Genomic DNA, 21,922 nt, shown 5'->3' on the forward strand with positions numbered 1-21,922 from the left:
CCATTTTTTTAAGCTGAAAAAACAAAAGAGAGAAACTTCTACTGTCTACAAACCTGCTTCAAGTCTTTTAAGACTTGTTCCTCTATACCTTCTTCAGCAAATAGATCCCGCACTCCTTCAATTACATCTTCAATTACAGATCTGTAGAGTTTAGGCTACATAAAAGCAATTGTTAAAGTTTTACATTCTCAAGTTTGAGTGTATCCAGCCTTAAAAACATGCAGTGTACACTTTCTAATCTTATATTTGAAGAAAAGCCACCATAAGGATTTTCACTCTGTGCATCCTATTCCCAATACAGTCTGAGCTTTCCATAAATTGGTTAACTTCAGACCCATAGTCTCGGCTTATCTATAAGGCTGAATCACAATACTACAAGAAAATATGAGATAATAATCTCATCAAGATGTATGGTTACTTTTAGGATCCTTGGCTTTTGTGTCAGTATTTAACCTCCACACTCCTTTTTAAAAAGGAAATTAATTTAAGACAGGTGGAAATGAATCTTTTGTTTTCAATTTACCTTTTTCTCAGAAGGACCCAGAGAGCTTTTTCAGAGTTTACTATATTACTTCCATAAATGTAAATAAATTCCAAGCCATAAATGTGGGGCGAGCATCTACAATAGAGTCACCAAAGTCTGTCCTGCTTCCAACATACACAGAGTTCAAAAAGATATTCTGAACCATGGTCAAGTAAAATTACTACTGCACCAAAAAGGATTTCCTAAGAGAAACTAAGGAGGACTTAAACAAACCTTACCCTTCCATACTGCAGAGACTAAGCAACATCCTCAAAGCAGATCTTTACCAGATTAAAAACTGGTCAATATCAATAGAAAAATAGCCCTGTGAAATAAACCCAGTCCTTCAAATCTATGTAAACTGTGCTCCACTCCCACCCTTGTTCAAAAATGGCAATGCTGGGAAATTCCCTGACAGTCCAGTGGTTAGGACTCAGTGCTTTCACTGCCTGGGTTCAATCCCTGGTGTGGGAACTAAGATCCCGCAAGCCACGCGGCACCGCCACAAAAGATCAAATAAAAATAAATAAAATTTGGGCTTCCCTGGTGGCACAGTGGTTGGGAGAATCCACCTGCCGATGCAGGGGACACGGGTTCGTGCCCCGGTCCGGGAAGGTCCCACATGCCGCGGAGCGGCTGGGCCCGTGAGCCATGGCCACTGAGCCTGTGCCCGGAGCCTGTGGCCGGCAACGGGAAAGGCCACGGCAGTGAGAGGCCCGCGTACCGCAAAAAAATTAAAAATTAAATTAAATTAAATTAAAAATTTAAAAATGCAAAAAAAAGAATGGCAATGCTAAGTGTACTGACAATACTGACCTAGTGGAAGTTCTACTGATAAGAAATAACAAAACAGAAATTTAGTTTAATTGCTCTTATTTCAAATTGCTTAATCAGGCCAAATTGAAAATTCTGTCATTCTAGGACTGCTTTTTCATACTACTCAGTAAATATTCTAAGTACTCCTGTTCATGCAAAGAGTAGTTAGGTATTAAACTTATTCCTTCTAAAGACCCAGAGTGAGCCTATGAAAAAGCCAATCAGTAATGTTTAAATAATACGTTATTCACAAGCATAGTCAATAAGATTAAGTGCCCTAGATTAGTTCCTTCTTCTAAAACAGTTTACCCTGATAAAGCCGTGCTTAATTAATGTTTCAGTGTTAGTCCCAGCTAGTGTGATCACACTTAAAGCTAGAGGTAAAAACTCCTAGGGATAAAAACATCTTTTACGATCTACCCTCAGAATGTAACAGCAGCCATCACAAATAACCAACCCATTAGAACACAATTTTTCAAAAGCAAAGTAGGAATTGAATATACTTTCTCTTCTAGGACTACAGTTAGACTTTATATTCTTTCCCTGTTATCTTCATTACTATCTGTATAGTCCACTATGTATATAGCCCAGGAAATCCATCTTAACCTCTTCCCTATTTAAAAGAAAACACACACACACACTCCTTGAAGTTTCACCATCAAATAAAATGGTATACACGGTAAGCTTATATTCAAGCATAATTATTTCACATATATTAAAACACATTATCAGAAAAAGGATACACATTAAAATAATAACTTGTCTTCAGAAATGAACCATTTTATCCTTTGTATATATAGATGGAACCCATAAAACAACACAGATCTGGATAAGCACATTGCGTTTCACCAACTGTGACGTCTGATGAAATGAACTGAAAATAAACGTGATTTCTTGACTTTTTTTCTTTAAATCAATTTTTAAGATTGATAGAGGGTCTCACAAGACCATTGAGCCTGTCAGTTCTCATGTGAGGTTTATGTACTCTTTAACGGTAACAAAGCAATGTCTGGGTTTATCAATTGCAACTGTACACTTAAACATTAAGATGCTTAAGGATGGGGAAATGGAGGGGTGGGGGAGAACTCTAAAAATATGTGGTGGGGTAACCTAAAGTATCACATTACCTGTTATTTCGGGTAAATAATAGAGCTTAGACTCAAAAATGGTCATTAAAATTAAGAACTACAATTAGAGTACAACTGAACTCAGTAATTCTAAACACACTAAACTGGGAGGCTTAAGGTGCATTCCATCTCTAACCACCTTCTCAAATCCTCACTCTAGAGAACCTCAGTTCGATGAGGAATAAGAAGGAGAAAAAGAGAGGCACTTGTTCTCCTGGCGGGGGGCCAGGTCCAACTTCCAGCTGAGCTACTGGCCCTCATCCGCTTCCTACAACACGGAGGAGAAGAACAGAGGAACCCCTAAGGGAGAGGGCTCCTGAAAGCCTGTAAAGAGCCAGGAGGGGAAAAAAGGGTGTTCAGAGCACCGCTGCCATGAGCCCAGGGCCGCGCTCCCTCTGCACAGACCGCAGGCCGAGAGCACAGGGTGGTGGTCCTTACCACCGGGTTGACGCAGTCCATAACCACTGCTCCAGCAACTCGCCCCTTGCGCTTGCGCAGCACACGATGCACCTCATAGGACTGCTCCTTGCGTGCTTTGAACGTAAGTGCACGTTGTCAGCGCAACTACGTCAGGACGCTGGGGGCGGGGCATGGGAGGAGAGAAAGGTTAATGACCAGGGTTAAGTGGAGTCGGGATGCAGAGGTAGGTAAGAGGTTAACCTGCACGTGAAAAGAGACCAGATAAAACGGGCTGGTTAAGTCCGGTGTAACCAACTTTGGGCCGTTCACATGACCCTTGAAGAGGCTTTATTTTCTCATCTATAAAATAAAGGCTAAGAAAATAGGGGATGAGCAATGCAGCGGTATATCCCAGTTCACTTTACCTTTGCGAAGAGGGGAGTTAGTGATATCTGTCCCATCCTTCTGCCAATTTTCATTCCTGCCCTTACACCCCAGTCACAGCTGAACTCCAGTATATAATAAGAGTCAAACTCTTTTACGATTGGTTCTAAGAGTGTAAAACAGCAACATCAGCTTCATCTGGAAACCTGTTAAAAATGCAAATTATTGGGTCCCTCCCCAGACCTACTGAATCAGAAACTCTGAGGCTGGGACCTAGCCTTCTGTAACTTTAACATGCTCTCCAGGTGATTCTGATGGGCACTTAAATGAGACTCTGTCCCAAAGCAAAGATTTTCAGCTTTGGCTGCACACTGAAATCACCTGGGGAGCTTAATAAAGGTTTGGCACCTGAGTCTCACCCCAGAGAATCTGATTCTATTATGCAGCCAAGTTGGAGAACCACTGCTAAAATAAAGTCAGCACCCCAATACCACCCAGGCTCCTTTTCCTTCTCAGGCAGAAATCACATTCTTGACCTGTAATAATTCCCTCCTTCCCCTGAAGGGTAGAGCATCTAGGGGCATACCTTGCCTAGGGCTGAGGGTAGCTGTAAGCACAGATAACCTGGAGGGTTAGATAAGGGAACAAGTCATTTATTGCCACTACTCTGCCTTTTAAAACAGCCTTTCTAGCCTGCAGATAGATCCTGACCTAACCAGATGGCTAAGTTACTGAATGATTAAAAATCCTATCAGGTTTAAAATTGGCTGTTTATTTATTTATTTGTGCATGTAAGTTCAGTAGAGCTATTTATGTCCAACCATTCTGTATTTGCTTTGCCTGGGTCAGGTACCTTACAGTTTGTGAGTTTCAAGAAGCTAATTTATATGAAGCCCTTTAGAAGACTTTACTAAATTGAAAACTATCTGAAATTTCTTTTACAAAAAGCCAAGAATAATTACATAGTAATTTTTAATGATTGTATCTCTACCTGGCAATTTACTACCAGAAGTATTCAAAGTGACTTAACTTACACCCAAAACAGAAAGCTAAAAGCAGTCATTGATTCCTACTGATATCATAAAAATTCAATTAAATTATTCAATTATTCAGCTTATTGCCGAAAAATCTCATTTTTCATCTTTTTCATAGCCAATTTTAAAACTTTATTCCTAAATGCATAGGATTGGTAATCACCTAACTTTTTGTGACAGCATACTGTTTTATATTACTCCATTATATATTTTACCCTTCTCAGGGCTATACTATAGATCATACATACTTTTGAAATTAAATGTGGACCTTGGTACCCATAAAAAGTGTGACTAAGTTGAACTGTTGTTTCTTAGTATACTTAGTAGACTCAGGTTGCCGAGAGGTTATGTAACTGGCAGAGAAATGTCAGTAACTTTCCACTTGCCCCTGGTGGTCTGTCTGCATGGTCACTAGTAGACTAAGATATAGTTTCTTCCCAATAATAGACAATGGCCTTTAGAGGAGGTATACTTTAACCTACATTCCAGGTGAATCCAAGTTGCAAATCTGCTCTGGACCTGAGATAGCCAGCTTCCAAGATGGTCCCCAAAGATCCTTACCTCCTGGTATTCATGTCCTTGTGTTCTCCCCTCCCACACTGCAGCATGGTTTGTCTGGGTGACCAACAGAATAAAGCAGAAGTAATGATGTATCACTTCTAAGATTAGGTTATAAATGACTGTGGCTTCCTTCCTTAGGATTCCTTCAGATCACTCACTTGGGAGAAGACAGCTGTCATGTTGTGAGGACAGTCAAGCACTCTGCCTACGGAGAGGCCCATGTGGCAAGGAATGAAGACTCCAGCCCATAGCCAACAGGGATGCCTGTTGGAAATTGAAGCCTCCCCATTTGGGCTGTCAGATGATTGCAGCCCTGACTTGTCTGCATCCCTTTGAGAGACTTTGAACCAGAAACTGTGTGAGATAATAAATAGTTATCATTTTAAGCCGTTAAGTTTGAGGATAATTTGTTACACAAAATGGGATAACTAATACAGGACCCATTCTCTGATTGGACTGTGCCTAGTGAAGGCTTGGTTTTTCCTCATTGTAATCTCAGCATTTAAAGTTTCTTGAGTACCCTCATCAGTCACAAGAGCATTTGAAAAGTATGTAAAGGAATCTTTATAGGCTGATATTTGACATCAGGTTATCATCAAACAAGCAGACTGTTGCAGTCATGTAATGATCACATTTCTTTTGTCAACTTTTCAAACTCAGAGGGGAAGTGTGTTGCATACACAAAAGACTTTTGATGCTAGGGGCTTCCCTGGTGGCGCAGTGGTTGAGAATCCGCCTGCCGATGCAGGGGTCACGGGTTCGTGCCCTGGTCCGGGAAGATCCCACATGCCGCGGAGCAACTAAGCCCGTGAGCCATGGCCGCTAGGCCTGCGCGTCCGGAGCCTGTGCCCCGCAACGGGAGAGGCCACAGCAGTGAGAGGTCCGCATACCGCAAAAAAAAAAAAAAAAAAAAAGACTTTTGATGCTAAAAATGAAATTTCAAGATCCCAAAGCCTCAGTGAGGCAATTTTACAGTAACTTTTTTTTTTTTTACATTAGCAATTAGAGAATAAAAAAGGAGTGCTGAGCTTTGGTCTCACTTTGAGTATACAGTTTCTGAAATTACACCTGTGGCAAAATACAAAGCTCTTCCCCAATTGCCCATCACAGTTCAGAGAATCAGATTTTCATTTTCTCCTGTTTTGTTTAGAGGCTATAATATCTATGTAACATGTCATTTGTAATCAACACTAGTTTTGCAACATTTAAGCAAATCTTAATAATCAGATTAATTTCTCTGCATTCTATAAGTTCATATTACTTTTGCCTAGAGGTTTCAGTGATATTATTATAAAAGTAAAGAAAAAACTTCTCTTTGTTTATTGGGAGAAAAGGCCATATCTATGAAGTCCTTTCTCTGAATAAGAATGTTTTTAAAAATGTATTTTAGAGACAGCCCATTATCTTTTACATATTAAATTTTACAGTCAAATGCAGGGCATTTCAGTAACTCTAGACTCTAAATAATATATTTACCAGTAATGAAAAATACAAGTTAGGCTATGAGCATATGCCTCAAGGCAGCAAATATTCACAATTAGTTTCTGAACATTTTTCACCCAGTGCTCTAAACCCAGCAGTATTGTGTTTCTCTGCCTCTGTTTCATCCTTCACATCATTCAGGAAATGAAAATCCACATAATCTCTGCCTCACCTTGTAACTTTGAAATGGCTGCAATGTTAGTAGTTCTGATTTGTTTATACTCTGCACTTTTATAACATCTTCCATTTTCTAATACAACTCTAAAATCAACTTATATCATTTGAACATCAGATACAATTCCACCACGATGAATCCCTACCCCTACCCCAATAGGATTTCAGTTAAAATGACCATGTGACACAGTACAATGGCCAACTGGTGACCTTATCACACAGTGGAACACTGTTAATGTTCACATTACTACCTATTTTTAAATGTTTTAATATTAAAGAGATGAATACATTGTGTGCATATGAAAATTAGCGACTATAATTAACTCAAGGAAAGTGTGAAGGATGACTTCAAACACAGTTTTCCCTATGGCTGCTTTTCAACATTCTCATCAGGGTCTTGATAAGAATTCAGTAATTTCCAAGCTAACAAATTATTCCATTTTCATTTCTTTAATCACAATGTGTATAATCAAATGTGAACATGAAATATTAGCAAGAATAATGTCTGTTGCCTCCAGTGAATTTTCCAACCTAAATTTCTACTTAGAGAAGATGAGAGGTAAAGACCAATAAATTGAACCTAAGGCTATGACCTGGAAAGAACCAACCAGCTTTGTTCCCACAATAACTGTACTTATCTTCTTTCCTAATTGGTCTCAATTTGTAAGATGTAAAGGTAGCATCTTGAATATTATATCAGGAGAGGCAGGGACAACATGGAGTAGACACATTCCTTCCTATTCCTTCTGCTAAGTACAGCTAAAAAAAACTCTGGATATTATACATAAAACAAAGATAAGAAGACTCTGCAAGGTGGAGAGAAGAGCATAGACAGTTAGGGACCTCAAAACCCAAAGAATGACAAAGCAGTAAATCCCCTTGTTTTCTTTTTGCCTCTCCTATACCAGCCTGGGTACTGGTGAAGCTTGCAACCCAGAAACATCAAAAATCACAGACCAAAAGGAACAAAAGCCTTTTTTCTCTAGCTAGGGACCAGAAAAGGGGCAGCAAGACAGAAAACTTTTAGACAATAACTGCCCTACTTCAAAAGCCACAGAAAAAAAGCAGCCCCACCCCAGAGCCATCAGCAAAGGCAGAGTAGGGAGTTTAAACTTCCACTCTTGCCCAGCTGTAACGAGGTGCAGCCAACCCCACAATGTCACTGGAGGCCGCCTGGGATGCCTGGACTCGTCCCCCCAGCCCAGCTATGATGAGGCATCCCCACCAGCCACTAGGGTTGTGTCAGAGAAGACCAAGACCTTCATTCCTGCTGGGTGATATTGAGACCTCCCCCTGCAGTGTCCATGGGGGCCATGTGAGAAGGAGTTACAAGGTCCCCTTCCCTGCGTCAACCAGCGTGATGTCAGTGGAAGCCGGGTGGGGGGCCTGAACCCCTACCCTACCCAACTGTCACGAGAAGACCCTCCTCCCCTGGGCTGTCAACAGAGGTTGAGCCAGAAATAAGGCCTGGAAACCTTGGCAATAGCAAGTGGGTACTTTCACTTTCCCCTACTGGCCCTATGCCAGAGGAAACATACAAAAATAGAAGATTTAAACAAGATCCAGAGTCTCATAATAACCAAAATGTCCAGGATGCAACTGAAAATCATTTGTTTTACCAAGAACCAGGAAAATCTCTACTTGAATGAGAAAAGACAATTGACACTAACACAGAGATAACTAAGAGGTTAGAATTATCTGGCATTATCTGACAAGAATCTAGCCTTCATAAAACTGCTTTAATGAGCAATTAAGCACGCAATTTAACAGGCGATTTAAACAAATGAAAAAATAGAAAGTCTCAGCAAAGAAACAGAAGATATAAAGAAGAACCAAATGGATATTTTATAACTGAAAATACAATAACCAAAATTAAAAGTTCAATGGATAGGCTTGTTATGGATTGAATTATGTCCCCCCTAAAAAAGGTATTTTGATCTGTCAGCCATGTGAGAACAGAGGCAGAGATTGGAGTGATGCGTCTACAAGCCAAGGAACACCAAGGATTATTGGCAAACACCAGAAGCTAGAAGAGACAAGGAAGAAATTCTCCCCTACAAGTTTCAGAGGTAGTATGGCTCTATCAACACCTTGATTTCAAACTTCTAGCCAAACTTCAAACTTAGGACAATAAATTTCTGTTATTTTAAACTACCCAGTTTATGGTAGTTTGTTATGGCAGCCCTAGGACACTAGTGCAGGGCTCAACAGTAGAATGGAAATGAGAAAGGAAAGAATCAGTGAACTTGAAGATAGAACAATAGAAATAACCCAATTTGAACAACAGAGAGAAAACAATCAATTCAAATGTAAGTGGATTTCTTGTCAGAAACCATGGAGGCCAGAAGAAAGAGGCCTGAAAGAAAAGTGCTAAAAGAAAAGAACCATCAACTCAGAATTCCATACCCAGTGATAATATTATTCAGGAAATAAAGGGAAAATCAAAACATTCTCAGATGAAAGAAAACTAAGATAACTTATCACCAGCAAAACCACCCTAAAAGGATGGCTAAAGGAAGTTTTGAAATAGAAAGGAAAAGATAAAAAGGAGGAATATCAGGAAGAAAGAAGAATGAAAAGTAAGAATATATGTAAATATAGTAGACTTTTCTTCTTTTGAATTTGCTAGTATGTTTGACAGTTGAAGCAAAAATTGTAATATTGCCTCATGTGGTTCTCAAATTCTATTATCAGTGGGGGAGGATAAAGGAAAACACGGTTTCTTCAATTCACTGGAACTGGTAAAAATGTTGACTATGATAAGTTATGCGTGTATAATGTAATACCTAGAGCAACCACTAAAAAAAAAGCTACACAAAGAAATACACTCAAAAATACTATAGATAAATCAAAATGGCATTCTAAAAAAATGTATAAATAACCAACAGGAAGGCAGAAAAAAAGAAAAAGAAAAGAGAAATAAAGAACAGAGGGAACAGGGCTTCCCTGGTGGCGCAGTGGTTGAGAGCTCGCCTGCCAATGCCGGGGACATGGCTTCGTGCCCCGGTCTGGGAGGATCCCACATGCCACGGAGCAGCTGGGCCCGTGAGCCATGGCTGCTGAGCCTGCGCGTCCGGAGCCTGTGCTCCGCAACGGGAGAAGCCACAACAGTGAGAGGCCCACGTACCGCAAAAAGAAAAAAAAGAACAGAGGGAACAAACAGAAGCCAAAGAGGCACAAACCAGTGTTGGCAAGAATGTGAAGAAAGTGTAAAATGGTGTAGCTACTTTGGAAAACAGTTTGGCAGTTTCTTGAAAAGTTAAGTATAAATTTAACATATGACCTAGCTATTCCACTCACACCCAAGAGAAATGAAAACATATGTTGACATAAATACCTGAACATAAATGTTTGTAGCAGAGCTACTGATGATAGTGAAAAAGTGGGGAAAAACCAAATGTCCACCAAGGGATGAATGGGTAAATAAAATGAGGTATAGGGACTTCCCTGGTGACGCAATGGTTAAGAATCCACCTCCCAATGCAGGGGACACAGGTTCGAGCCTTGGTCTGGGCCCACATGCCGCGAAGCAACTAAGCTGGTGTGCCACAACTACTGAAGCCCGCGCGCCTAGAGCCCGTGCTCCGCAACAAGAGAAGCCACCGCAATGAGAAGCCCACGCGCCGCAACGACGAGTAGCCCCTGCTCGCCACAACTAGAGAAAGCCCACGCGCAGCAATGAAGACCCAATGAAGCCAAAAATAAATAAATATATTAAAAATAATGTGATATAGCCATACAATGGAATACAATTTAACAATAAAAAGGTATGAAGTATTGATACATGCATGAACCTGGATGAGCAACATGGATGAACCTCAAAAACATAGTAAGTGAAAGAAGCCAGAGACAAAATGCCTATATTATAAAATTTTATTTTTATGAAATATCCAGAAAAGGCAAATATACATCGACAGAAATTAGATTAGTGGCTTCCTGGGGCTGGGATGAGAACAAGGAGTGACTGAAAATAGGCTTGCAGGAGCTTTTGGGGGAGACGGAAATGTTCTAAAATTGACTGTGGTGATGGTGGTACAATTCTGTGACTATACGACAAAACATTAAATTGTACACTTAAAACCGGTGAATTTTATGATATATAAATTAATCCTCAACAAAGCTGTTGAAAGGTATCAGGGGAGGCTCTCTTCTTTAGGTTGGAACTAATTTCTTTTTAATTGTGGTAAAATACACATAACATAAAATTTGCCATCTTAACATTTTTAAGTGTACAGTTCAGTGGCATTAAGTACATTCACATTGCTGTGCAGCCATCACCACCATCCACCTCCATAACTGTTTGCATCTTGCCAAAGTGAAACTCTGTACCCATAAAGCAATAACTCCCCATTTTCATTTAAGGCCACATTTTATCCTTATGTGGACAGGTCAAGGAAATTAAGTATCTGGTCTCCTTTCAAGTGCAGGAAAAAACCTTCTGCAGTTACAGAATGGTTCCAAAATACTTTTAACAAAAGACAGATACTCTCATTTCACAACCAGAAATAACACTTTATTGGATTTTGAGTATTAAATGAAAAAACTCGATCCCTAGCACACCGTAGGAGCTAAAAGCCTAAAGGTTCTTCTTCACTTTCAGCAGCTTTCACAAACAAATTTAAACCAAATTTTAAAATAGACATTTTAATCTTTTCAAGCCCTTGAAGATATATGTGTGTGTTTATTAAGAAAAAGTGTATTTGTAATTATAAGTGTGATAGATTTTAAATTTCTTGAGGACTGAGGCTATTATTCATCATTATATGCCCCCTGAGTTCCTAGCATAGTACCTCCAATATGGAAAGCATTCATTAAATGTTACTGATTTGGAAGGGTAAAGCTGGGATGAAGAGAGAGAGTGGCATGGACTTATATATATTACCAAATGTAAAATAGATAGCTAGTGGGAAGCAGCCACATAGCACAGGGAGATCAGCTTGGTGCTTTGTGACCACCTAGAGGAGTGAGATAGGGAGGGTGGGAGGGAGATGCAAGAGGGAGGAGACATGGGGATATATGTATATGTATAGCTGATTGACTTTGTTATACAGCAGAAACTAACACCATTGTCAAGCAATTATACTCCAATAAAGATGTTTAAAAATGTTATTGATTTGAATATACTGTGAAACTACTGTAAAATGGAATTTCTAGCCTGTTTGTTGGGGAAAATTAGGGACTAAATTGCAACTATGTTTAAGAGAAGTGGTGCATAGATCTAAATTCATCCTATCATTCATTCATTCAAAATTTTTTATCCAACATATCGATCATAAGCTCTGGTTAAGCTTATGATTAATTGACATTGATGCTACCATCACCTACCACCACCCCTGTATTTGGGCCTCTTCCCCAAAAATGGGAAGTCCCTGTGGACAGAGCCACCCCAATCGAAATCCTAGTTGGGGAGGAGGGGGAAGAGAAATACACAAGCATCTACAATATAATGAGATTAGTACTAAAAATTATTTATGAGGAGCAACTAACCTGAATGAGGGTAGTCAGGGAAGGCTTCCTGGAGTAGGATGCCTAAACTTCAATCTGTGGAATGAGTAAGCGACAAAGGAAGGGGGCAAGGAAGGGTGTTCCAGGGAGAGGGCACTGTACAAGCCAAAGCTTGGGGTGTCTATACCTCTTGGGAACGCGGTGGGTTTGAGGAAATGACAGCAGTTTGGTTTGGCCAGAGGATAGAGAACAGGGAAATCTTGGCAAAGCTAAGGCTGGCTGGTAAGTAAGGTCCAGATTACATGTTCTCCACTGACTACAGCGTGGAGGTAGATTGGAGGATGACCACACAGGAAGCAGAGAAGCAGTTAGAAGTCTGTGGGGGTAAGGAAGAATGAGCAGCTCTGTTTGAAAAGCCTGCAGCAGAAGCAATTTCCCCGGAGAAGAACAATAAGATCTAAGTTACCAATGTATAGCCTTTTCTGGCAGTCAATCATACAAGGCAAAGAGGAAGAGAGGGGGAAGACTCCAAGAGACTTTAGGGGAAGGGGATGGAGCATCCACTGATGGGGGAAAAGGTAATAAAAAGGTGACAAACATCATCTAGTTCACAATTTTACCCAAGGCCACTCCTGGTTCCAGTGTAAGTTTAATATAGGATTCGTCCTTTTCCACAACGAGTACTTAGCAAAGCCTTTGAAAAGTATTTCAGTGTCTCAAAATAATCCACTGGAGAGGCAGGCTCTTGGCATTTAACAATGCCACCGTTCAAAGTTGCTCTTTCCTTGTCCTTTTCATGGCACTTGAGGACCTTTGGGTGGAATTCTCTCTGAGCAGTGTGAAAATATCAAAACAAAACCCTACAGAAAAGGACAAGCGTGGCAACTGGGTGCCATCTCCCACCCCATGCAGCCCCTCTCAGATCTGCAGCATCTTTCTGCAGAAAGATGAGAAGCAGAAAGAGACTAAATTCTACAGTGATCACAATTGGGTTTCCCCAATCAGAACATTCATTCTCTGTTAGAGGGAATTCATAGTCTCAGTTCCAAAAATCACAAAAATGTGCCCGCTGGGTCAGCATAGTTGATATTCAAGCATTAATACCAGTAAAGAGCAAATAAAGTGAAGGACATGACCAAAGTACTCAAAAAAATAAAATCAAAGTTGGTCATAAAGGGTCCTTAAAGGAAATTCATAGACACCCACCCTCTGTGGGAGGGTGGAAGGTCTCTGAATCCAATTCCATTTCTGTAAAAGAAACTAAGAAATAATACCTTGGATATATAGGCCTGCCTGCATCTGTACCCGTAAACTCTGCCTTGCCTGCAACTGCAATGTGTGAACTGTTTACACCCTTATCTAAATAAGCCCTCTGCTGGCTGATCTCATCCCCTCTGATCTACTCAGAGATACGGCCCTAGCAATTTTCTCCCTCTGTCTTCTGCAACATCAGTTTTCCTTTCACAACTGATCACTGCTAGCCTACAGAGATATTCACCACCTGAGGTATACCAAGGACGAGGGAGAGGGCAGTCAGTCCTGGGTGCAGGCAATAATGGTACACACTGTCTGTAGAGAATTTAAATACATAAGGAAATTGACTAAAAGTCTCTCTCTCTCTCTCTTTTTTTTTTTTTTTTTTTTGACCATGCCACTTGCAGGATCTCAGTTCCCCAATGAGGGATTGAACCCATGCTCCCTGCAGTGGAAGCACAGAGCCCTAACCACTGGACTGCCAGGGAATTCCCATAAAAATCTGCTTTCTATTATCACCATGTGCTGACAGTTCTAAGCAACGTCTGAGCTAAAATGCCCCCCTCCCCAACTTATTTATTGGCATAGTGTTCTAAACAGTTGCTACAATTACTGTTGTTTTAATAATGCATATGTAAGCTTCAAATTGGCACTATTTTTTCATTGGCACATTTTAATTTCTTAACATTTAATAAACACATTTAATAAACTTAACATTTAATAAACACTGTGTTCTACATAGAAGTTAATTTGGAAAACTCCCAGTTACACAGTTGGACCAGGACACATGTGGACTTAGATACACATATTTGTTGTGGGAATACATAATGGTCCAGAATTGTCCAAACTTGCTTCAGGCACAATTCTTGTCTCCATCCCCTTTGGTACTATGTATTCCTGGATTTGAACCATAGATTCAAAATAAACAATGATCATAAATATGAAGAAATAGAACTTGAGTTACTTCAGTTCTGTCATTCTACGTGACCACTTACTTGGAGTTGCTATTTGTGTCTTTAAAAGAGTGTAGCAGGGCTTCCCTGGTGGTGCAGTGGTTGAGAATCCGCCTGCCGATGCAGGGGACACGGGTTCGTGCCCCGGTCCGGGAAGATCCCACATGCTGCAGAGCGGCTGGGCCCGTGAGCCATGGCCGCTGAGCCTGTGCATCCGGAGCCTGCGCTCCGCAATGGGAGAGGCCACAACAGTGAGAGGCCCGTGTACCACAAAAATAAATAAATAAATAAATAAATAAAAAATAAAAGAGTGTAGCAGAGTATGAATGGCAAGATGTAATAGTTTTGTTTGGTTACTTTACACGTGAAATACTGTATTTGAATAATAATATATTTTAAATTGACATTTATTCTTCTATTTTAATCATTAATTGTTTTAAAACTAAAGAAGGAATCAAGAAAATACATCAGCAGCTACTTAAATTGTACTTTTTCCAAATGTTTTAATTTTATTAAAGTTCATTTATTAGTTACTAGAAAACTATTGACACAGAGTATTATTATACCAGACTATAACAAAGAATCAAAGTATAAACTCTTAGGTAAATATAAAAACTACTAAATAAATAGTTGTGTATGGGACCTCCCTGGTGGTCCAGTGGTAAAAAAACCACCTTCCAATGCAGGGGACGCAGTTTCAATCTCTCGTCAGGGAACTAAGATCCCACATGCCACGGGGCAACTAAGCCCGCGCGCCACAACTACTGAGCCTGTGCTCCTCAACTAGAGAGCCTGCATGCCACAAACTACAGAGCCCATGCAGCACAACTAGAGAGACGCCAGCACGTCGCAACCTAAGAACCCACATGCCGCAACAAAGGCCTGACGCAGCCAAAAACAAACAAACAAAAAATAGTTATGTATATTTTGTCCTCTAGGAACTTGGAAGAATTTGCAGGTGTTCACCACATCAACATGAAATGACACTGACCAGTAGAGTTCAATCAAGAAAATATTTAAAAGCAAAACAAGAGACAATTGAAGCAATGGCTGAATTTATATTGAAGTATATAATACCTTCAACACCACACATACAGTTAATGAAAACTGAAGAAATAGGCACATCTGAAGATATAAATCACACAAGATTCAGATGACATGGGATTGAAAGATGACAAGGAATCATTTTCTATAAGTGCTGACAGTGAGAAAGAGGAGGAAATTTTTAGCAAGAGTCAATATCAATAAGGTTAAAAAAATAATAATAATGGAGAGACACTAGTAAAGACCAAAGCCAAGACTTAGGTCTCAGGGTTGAAGGGATGTTAAAAAAGAACTCAACCTCACCAGCTACTGTCCCAAAGTTCATATTTGCAACAAAGCTCCCCCCAAAAGCCATCTACTCATTGTCTCCACATGCACTTGAGTTGTCTGTCAAGTTCACGGATGTTCTCCATGTTGCTAAATTCAATGGTCAATTCTTAGTCCTCATCTTATCCTATAAGAAGAATTTGAAGCAGCTGATTACACTTACTCTAGTGAGCTACTCTTCCCAAGTCTCCTTTAGGGGATCATCCTCACTTTCCTGACCTCTGAACTTTAGAGAATCCAAAGGGTCAGTTCTCAGACCACTTCTACTCTTTATATTCACTCCTAGGTGATCTCATCCAGTCTCACACCTTTAAGTACTGATATCTCTAAAAGTCACATCCCTAGCCCAGACCTCTGTCCTTCCTTATATAGCCAGTTGTTACTTACTGTCTCCAACTGGATATCTGATAGGCACCCAGAGTTAACACATCCAAACCTGAATTTCTGATCTCTCTCCTCAAACTTTCTCCTAACAGTCTTCCCCTTCTCCGTAAAAGACAGCTCCATTTTGTAGCTGCTCAGCCAAAACTCCGGGAGTCATTTTCGGTTCCCTTCTTTCCCTCACTCTGGGAATCCAATCCAATCCATCAGCACACACTACTAGCTCTGTATTTCAAACATGTTCTGAGTCCAACCATTTTTCATCTCCCACCCTAGTCACCATCACCTCTCACCTGGGTTATTGCAGTAGCCTCCTAACTGCTCTCTCTGCTTCTCTCATTGCCCCGCTTCTATGCCCATGGAACCATCTTAACATGTAATTCAGTTTATGTCACTCCTCCACACAAACCCTTCTAGTGGTTTGCGTCTCACACAAAGCCTTTCCCAGAGCCCATTGAGGCCTACTGATCTGCTCCCCTCACCTACCCACAACCTCTCTGATTCCTCCCCCAACCATCCTCCTTGCTCACTCTGTCCTGGCCACCTTATAGCCCCCTGCCTCCTTGGTGTTCCTCTGACAGGCTAAGCACACCTTGACTGCAGTGCCTTTGCACTAGGAGTTCCCTCTGCTGGACACAATCTTCTCATTTCTTTCAGGTCTCTGCTAGAATGTCATCTCAGATCAGACAGGACCTTCTTAACCAACCTATCTAAAAGGGCATTCTCTGCCACTCTGTTGCTTTTATTTTTCTTACATAGCAATGATCACAGCCCGATACCTGTTCATTGTCTCACTTCCCGCACTATTACATATCCTTTACAAGAACAGGAACTTGCTGTTTCTGTGATTGTTTACCCCAGTGCCTAGAAAAATGCAGGTACTTAGTAGACACGCAGTAAACATTAGAATTAGCAAGACAATTAATTGGAGCAATCGTCACATAACATTTTGAGGTGATTCAAAGTCACCACTTAAGGCACCCAATGTCTTAAACAAGCCTTCTGTACTTCAGAGTGTGGAAGACAGCTTCAGGAATGCCTCAAATGTTAGGCCACATTCATAGACTTACTCATGCTCTAAGGTTTTTGGAAACACATTGTTCTAACAGGCTTTATAAGGGAATGACATCATCTACCCAGAAAGATTTCTGAGAGAAAGATAGAGCCCATCTTGAAAAGACAATGCTCATTATTGATTTCAGAGAACTAAACAGGGTAAAGTCTTATCCCTGAGTCAAGGTGGCATGGAATATTCTCCCGAAAGCACATATTTGCTTGTTCTTACCTCAGAACCTGAACGTACAATCCTGGGCTGGAGCTCTTTAGAGACCACATCGATCTTGATATATGTACCTGAAAGCTCAGAAGCTGAATGTGATGGATTCATTGTAATATGTTATACATCTTTCAAAGTAAACATATTTAGAGTTAATTAATTCTCATTAGAAAAAGTTTGTTTGAAATGTGTTGAGAAGAAAGGCACTATTTTTCTATCTCTTTAGTACTTAAAATGTTTAGAGATAAGTATGGTCTTTAAATCTTTGGGATGTGTAAAATTGTATTCAACAGCCTTTTTAGACAAGGCACTAGGAATACTTTAAAGTGTTTGTCTATTGCATTAATTTTAATTATACTCCACTGGATTCACAATGCTTTGAAAATGCTTTACAAAATGCCCCCAAGATATTTTATTAATCATAATATAAGCACCATCAAATTCAAATGCTGTTTCTCATTCTGGGCAGCGGCAGCTTGCCGGCGAGCGCCCTCTTCTGTTTCAAGATAATACCGCAAATTGTATTACAGGGAATTCATAGCAATTCTGGATAGTACAAAAATGGGCTTTTCAGGAAAATGTCAACACACACAATCATATTATTTAAATATGCTATCATCCCACCTGAGGTTTGTACGGCACTTCTGGAGCAGATAGATGAGGCGAAGATGAGGGAAATGTTGCCGTCCCCGAAGTATAGTGGTGATTTGCATTTCTTTCCTAGGCAGTCTCATAGAAATGAATTTTAATCTTTTAAAACATGGGGCATCTCGTCTAATCTGTTCTCCTTACAGACAGGACATGATTTTAAGGCATAAAATCACCTGGAGCTTTTATCTAAGGTAGTTTTTGTAACTCAACTGTTTGCTTTCTGGCTAGCAATTCTGTCTTGCTTTAAAAATTGACAAATTCGTATTTAGATGCCAGGTCTAAGCAGGATCTTATTAACAATTATAGCAAAAATCTTTTGTTTCAGTATAAACTGGGGAAATATGCAGGCAATTAGGTTGAGCACCATGAAATTGCCATCAAGAATGGTAAAATATTGTCAATTTCACATGGTTCAATTAAATACACCCAGCCGTGTCCATTAGGACCCCGGGTAAGAGCACAAAAGGTCCTGGGAGTAGAGTAGCTGCTGAGAATGGAGAGGGGCTGGAAGAGACCAAGCAAAATGTAGTGAAATCACCTTGTGTCTACACAAATTGGTGGGGGCGAGTCTAGGTGAAGTTGAGACAAAATAGGAAAGAAATGATTGACGGAATTTGAGAAATTTTGTTATAAATAGGATTGGTTTATGTTACTTAATCTTTTTGTTGTTCCTGCCCAATGAGAGTCAAGCCCAGTTAATTTCAGTAGTGGCTAAAACAGTTCCAAATGATCTGGCCTCTATGAAGTTTCATTTCCTGATGCAGTTTTGAAATTAACTTTAATATAGCTAGATAAGAATTGAATTTCAACACATGGCAGCTTCCTCATGTAAAGGGCGGGTGGAGAGGTTGCTAGGTTGGTTTTTATTAGAGCTGATTTATCTTAATATCTTTAATACCCCCCCCAAAACACACATACTTTATCTGAAATAGATTCTGTAAAATTACAAAAAAATAATTTTCTAAACTTAAAAAAATTTCCTTACATGCACACCATTTCTAGTTGCCCAAGTTTGAAAGTTCCATAGAATTCTCCTGGTGATAAAGTTCGTCCCGTTGGGAAGAATTGTGGAAGACTAACTAGTTCATTTATCCAGGTTATCAACACCTTCATTGTCTTTGAGTTATTTTACAACTCTGTAAATTTTAGAAAACTGATAATAACATACATGATATACAAATGTAAATTAATTAGGGGAAATTTATTATTGATATTGGCCTATGGATAGATCCATTTTGCATCTATTTGTAAATTCTTTTCAGAATTCCTTATTTCCTGTACATATCTCTGCTCTTTGAATTCTCCTCAGAACCACTTGTAACATCTTACCAGTTCCCTCATTAGTTAATGAGTTTAGTAAGATCTTGGGCACATATTCATATTTATGAGAGTAATGATTATATCCTCTTTTAAAAATCATCCTTTAACATCACAAATTGTAGTTTGATTGTGTTATTTTTCCAGGATGTGCCAAGATGCCATGTACACTGAGTCCTTAATAGTGAAGCAGATATACATTTGCCTGATGGAGTCAATTGGTTAAGGTTATTGAAATTGATTTCATACCTTAAAAAAAATTGCCCCAGACCTTGCAAAAGAAGATATAAGTCCATTGCACAGCAAGAATCATTTGAAATACATCTTTAATTTTTAAAAATCAATATGCAATCTACAAAATACTTCGTTACTTGATTAATAAGGCTCAATCTGTTTTATATTTGTATTGATGACATAAAATCATATTTTGAATAAGATACAATAATACTTAGTCATTATTAAGGAAGAAGGCCTTATGACCTAATTTATAAGAGAAGGGGCTATATCGAAAGCACAGACCCAGAATGAAGGGAACTAAAACCCTAGAACTGTTTAATATATAAATCAGGTCAAAAAATGCCAGCCTTTATTTATGCTAGTAAGGGTTTTTTTTCCATACTTATTTTTTAATGGATAAACTATTTCTATCCCCATAAAAAAAGGAAATGTCCTTAAATTCAGATCTGTAAATTGATCAGGTAACCATCAAGCCATGAATTCATTTACATAGTTAATACGATCCTTTGACTGGTAAGGCAACCAGACCAAACCAATTAGAGCAGAACAATTCATCCCAAACTGGCCAACTCCTTGGAAGTCTGCCATTGTGTCAATTAAACAAATGACCCGCAAGGGGGTCAAACTCATAAAGCACTGATCTAAATTACCTAAATTAAAATGCTAGAAAGAAGTAGTTCCTCCTTCATTCACTTCCTTCCTCCATTCCCTACCTTAAAAGCAGGAGTTTCTGGGGTTTCCCGGGTGGCGAAGTGGTTGAGAGTCCGCCTGCCGATGCAGGTGACGCGGGTTCGTGCCCCCGTCGGGGAGATCCGGGAAGATCCCACGTGCCGCACAGCGGCTGGGCCCATGAGCCATGGCCGCTGAGCCTGTGCGTCTGGAGCCTGTGCTCCGCAAGGGGAGAGGCCACAACAGTGAGAGGCGCGCGTACCGCAAAAAAAAAAAAAAAAAAAAAAAGCAGGAGTTTTTATTGTTGTTGTTTTGAAGATCATCATTTACTTTCTGGCAAAGGAGATTCTACTTCTTAATTTGTAAGTCTAAGTGGGCCCTACCCGATTTTTCACTTAGAGCATCAGGATCACATTTGACCTTCTGCCATTTCTGAGGTCAGAAGAATTGTATTAAAAAGCCTCTCCACCTGACACAGAATGTTAATTTAACGTTAGGTAATGAATATTTAAGGATCCTAATAGATGTGCAAATGAACAATTACGCTGCAGCACCCTGCTGTTCCTGCCATCAACCTTTGTGTTACTGCAGAAACTCACTTGGGCTGTTCAGTCAGCCTTTTGTTACATTTCCAGCACTGAATCTTGAGATGTTGCTGAAGCCTGGAGGGCTGGTGAATAAATGACCCCAGCAGTGAGGTACCCACACATACTGGCAACCTGTGAAGCCTAAGGGGTGATTAATTGAACCCTGTGCTGAAAGTACTTTGAGGTGTAAATATTCATCACGTTCATCTGAATCAGACTCTTGAGTTCTTTATGGGCAGGATGCCATAAAACAGATCTGAAAGGACCATCAGTAATTAACCCAGCTACCATCCCTGGTATCATGGAGCAGCATCAGGTTCAGCCCGCCTCCATATTTGTTCTGAGCAGACTGAAGTCGCTCCAGAATGTGCCACACCAGATGATGAGGCAGGATGGTGGAAATTTTTTTAAATGACGTGCACATAGATTTGCCCTCCTATACATCAACAGTGAGTCTCAAGCATATGATATTATGAGCAATACATCAGCTGAAGTTAAAAAGAGCAATACCAATTCATTTTAACAGTCAACTTTTGCATTCTTTGCCTTTACAGTAAAATAATGAAAGCATTAAATCTGCTAATTGATACAGATCATAAATGTTTGTTTTATAAAATCTGCATTTTTTAACAGATTAAAATGAATGTAATGTAACATTAAATTAAATGTATGAGACAAACTCTGTGGGCCAACAAATAATGTTGTTTGGAAGAACGCTATTGTATCAGTTTTGACTCAAAACAAATCTAGTAAAGAAAGAAAAATACATCCTAATCATATTTAAGGATCAACATAAATTGAAGGTACATTAATACCACATGTTTTTTCCACATGTTTTCCTGACTAAAAAAATACCTAGAACATAGATTTCCTAAATTTAAAAGTCTGACCTTTCACTGTAAACACTGAAAGGAAATTATAAACAGAATTATAACTGCTAATGCCATTGGCTTTTCATTAAAAAACAAACATTTACCTGACTTTGAAGAATAGAACTATCACTTCTCAGAAACGTAGATAAAATAATCTAGTGTCTTTCACTTCGCTCATCTTTTAAAGAAAATTACTCTAAATTAAGCAGAATTAGCATAAATAGCATGATAGCAGAACTAACATAAAATAATCATAATATGATTTAGACTTCTACTCAAGAGAAGCTTGTGTTAATTACAAAAAAAAAAATACTTCATCAAAATACATTCTTAGAGTCTGCACTTCTGGGAAACAATATTCATGAACTTTAAAAATTCATTTTTAGGGCTTCCCTGGTGGCGCAGTGGT

General features: G+C 39.5%; 2 protein-coding genes across 2 annotated transcripts in view; both read right to left on the bottom strand.

The window, feature by feature from the left end:
* Window positions 1-19,973, bottom strand: part of GTF2A1L (general transcription factor IIA subunit 1 like) — a 78,425-nt gene extending 58,452 nt beyond the window's left edge. Inside the window, exons 1-4 of the mRNA XM_067006916.1 lie at window positions 19,886-19,973; window positions 17,805-17,900; window positions 17,190-17,272; window positions 54-155 (exon numbers count right to left, since the gene is read on the bottom strand). Of these exons, the coding sequence (XP_066863017.1) occupies window positions 54-155; window positions 17,190-17,272; window positions 17,805-17,900; window positions 19,886-19,973 (369 nt within the window). The remainder of the gene's footprint in view (window positions 1-53; window positions 156-17,189; window positions 17,273-17,804; window positions 17,901-19,885) is intronic.
* The window catches only part of STON1 (stonin 1), a 57,531-nt gene continuing 54,096 nt past the window's right edge, over window positions 18,488-21,922 (bottom strand). Inside the window, exon 5 of the mRNA XM_059078314.2 lies at window positions 18,488-21,906. The gene's annotated coding sequence lies outside the window, so the exon portion shown is untranslated. The remainder of the gene's footprint in view (window positions 21,907-21,922) is intronic.

Source organism: Kogia breviceps, chromosome 11 (genome assembly GCF_026419965.1).
Source record: "Kogia breviceps isolate mKogBre1 chromosome 11, mKogBre1 haplotype 1, whole genome shotgun sequence".
NCBI classification, from domain to species: Eukaryota; Metazoa; Chordata; class Mammalia; order Artiodactyla; family Physeteridae; genus Kogia; species Kogia breviceps.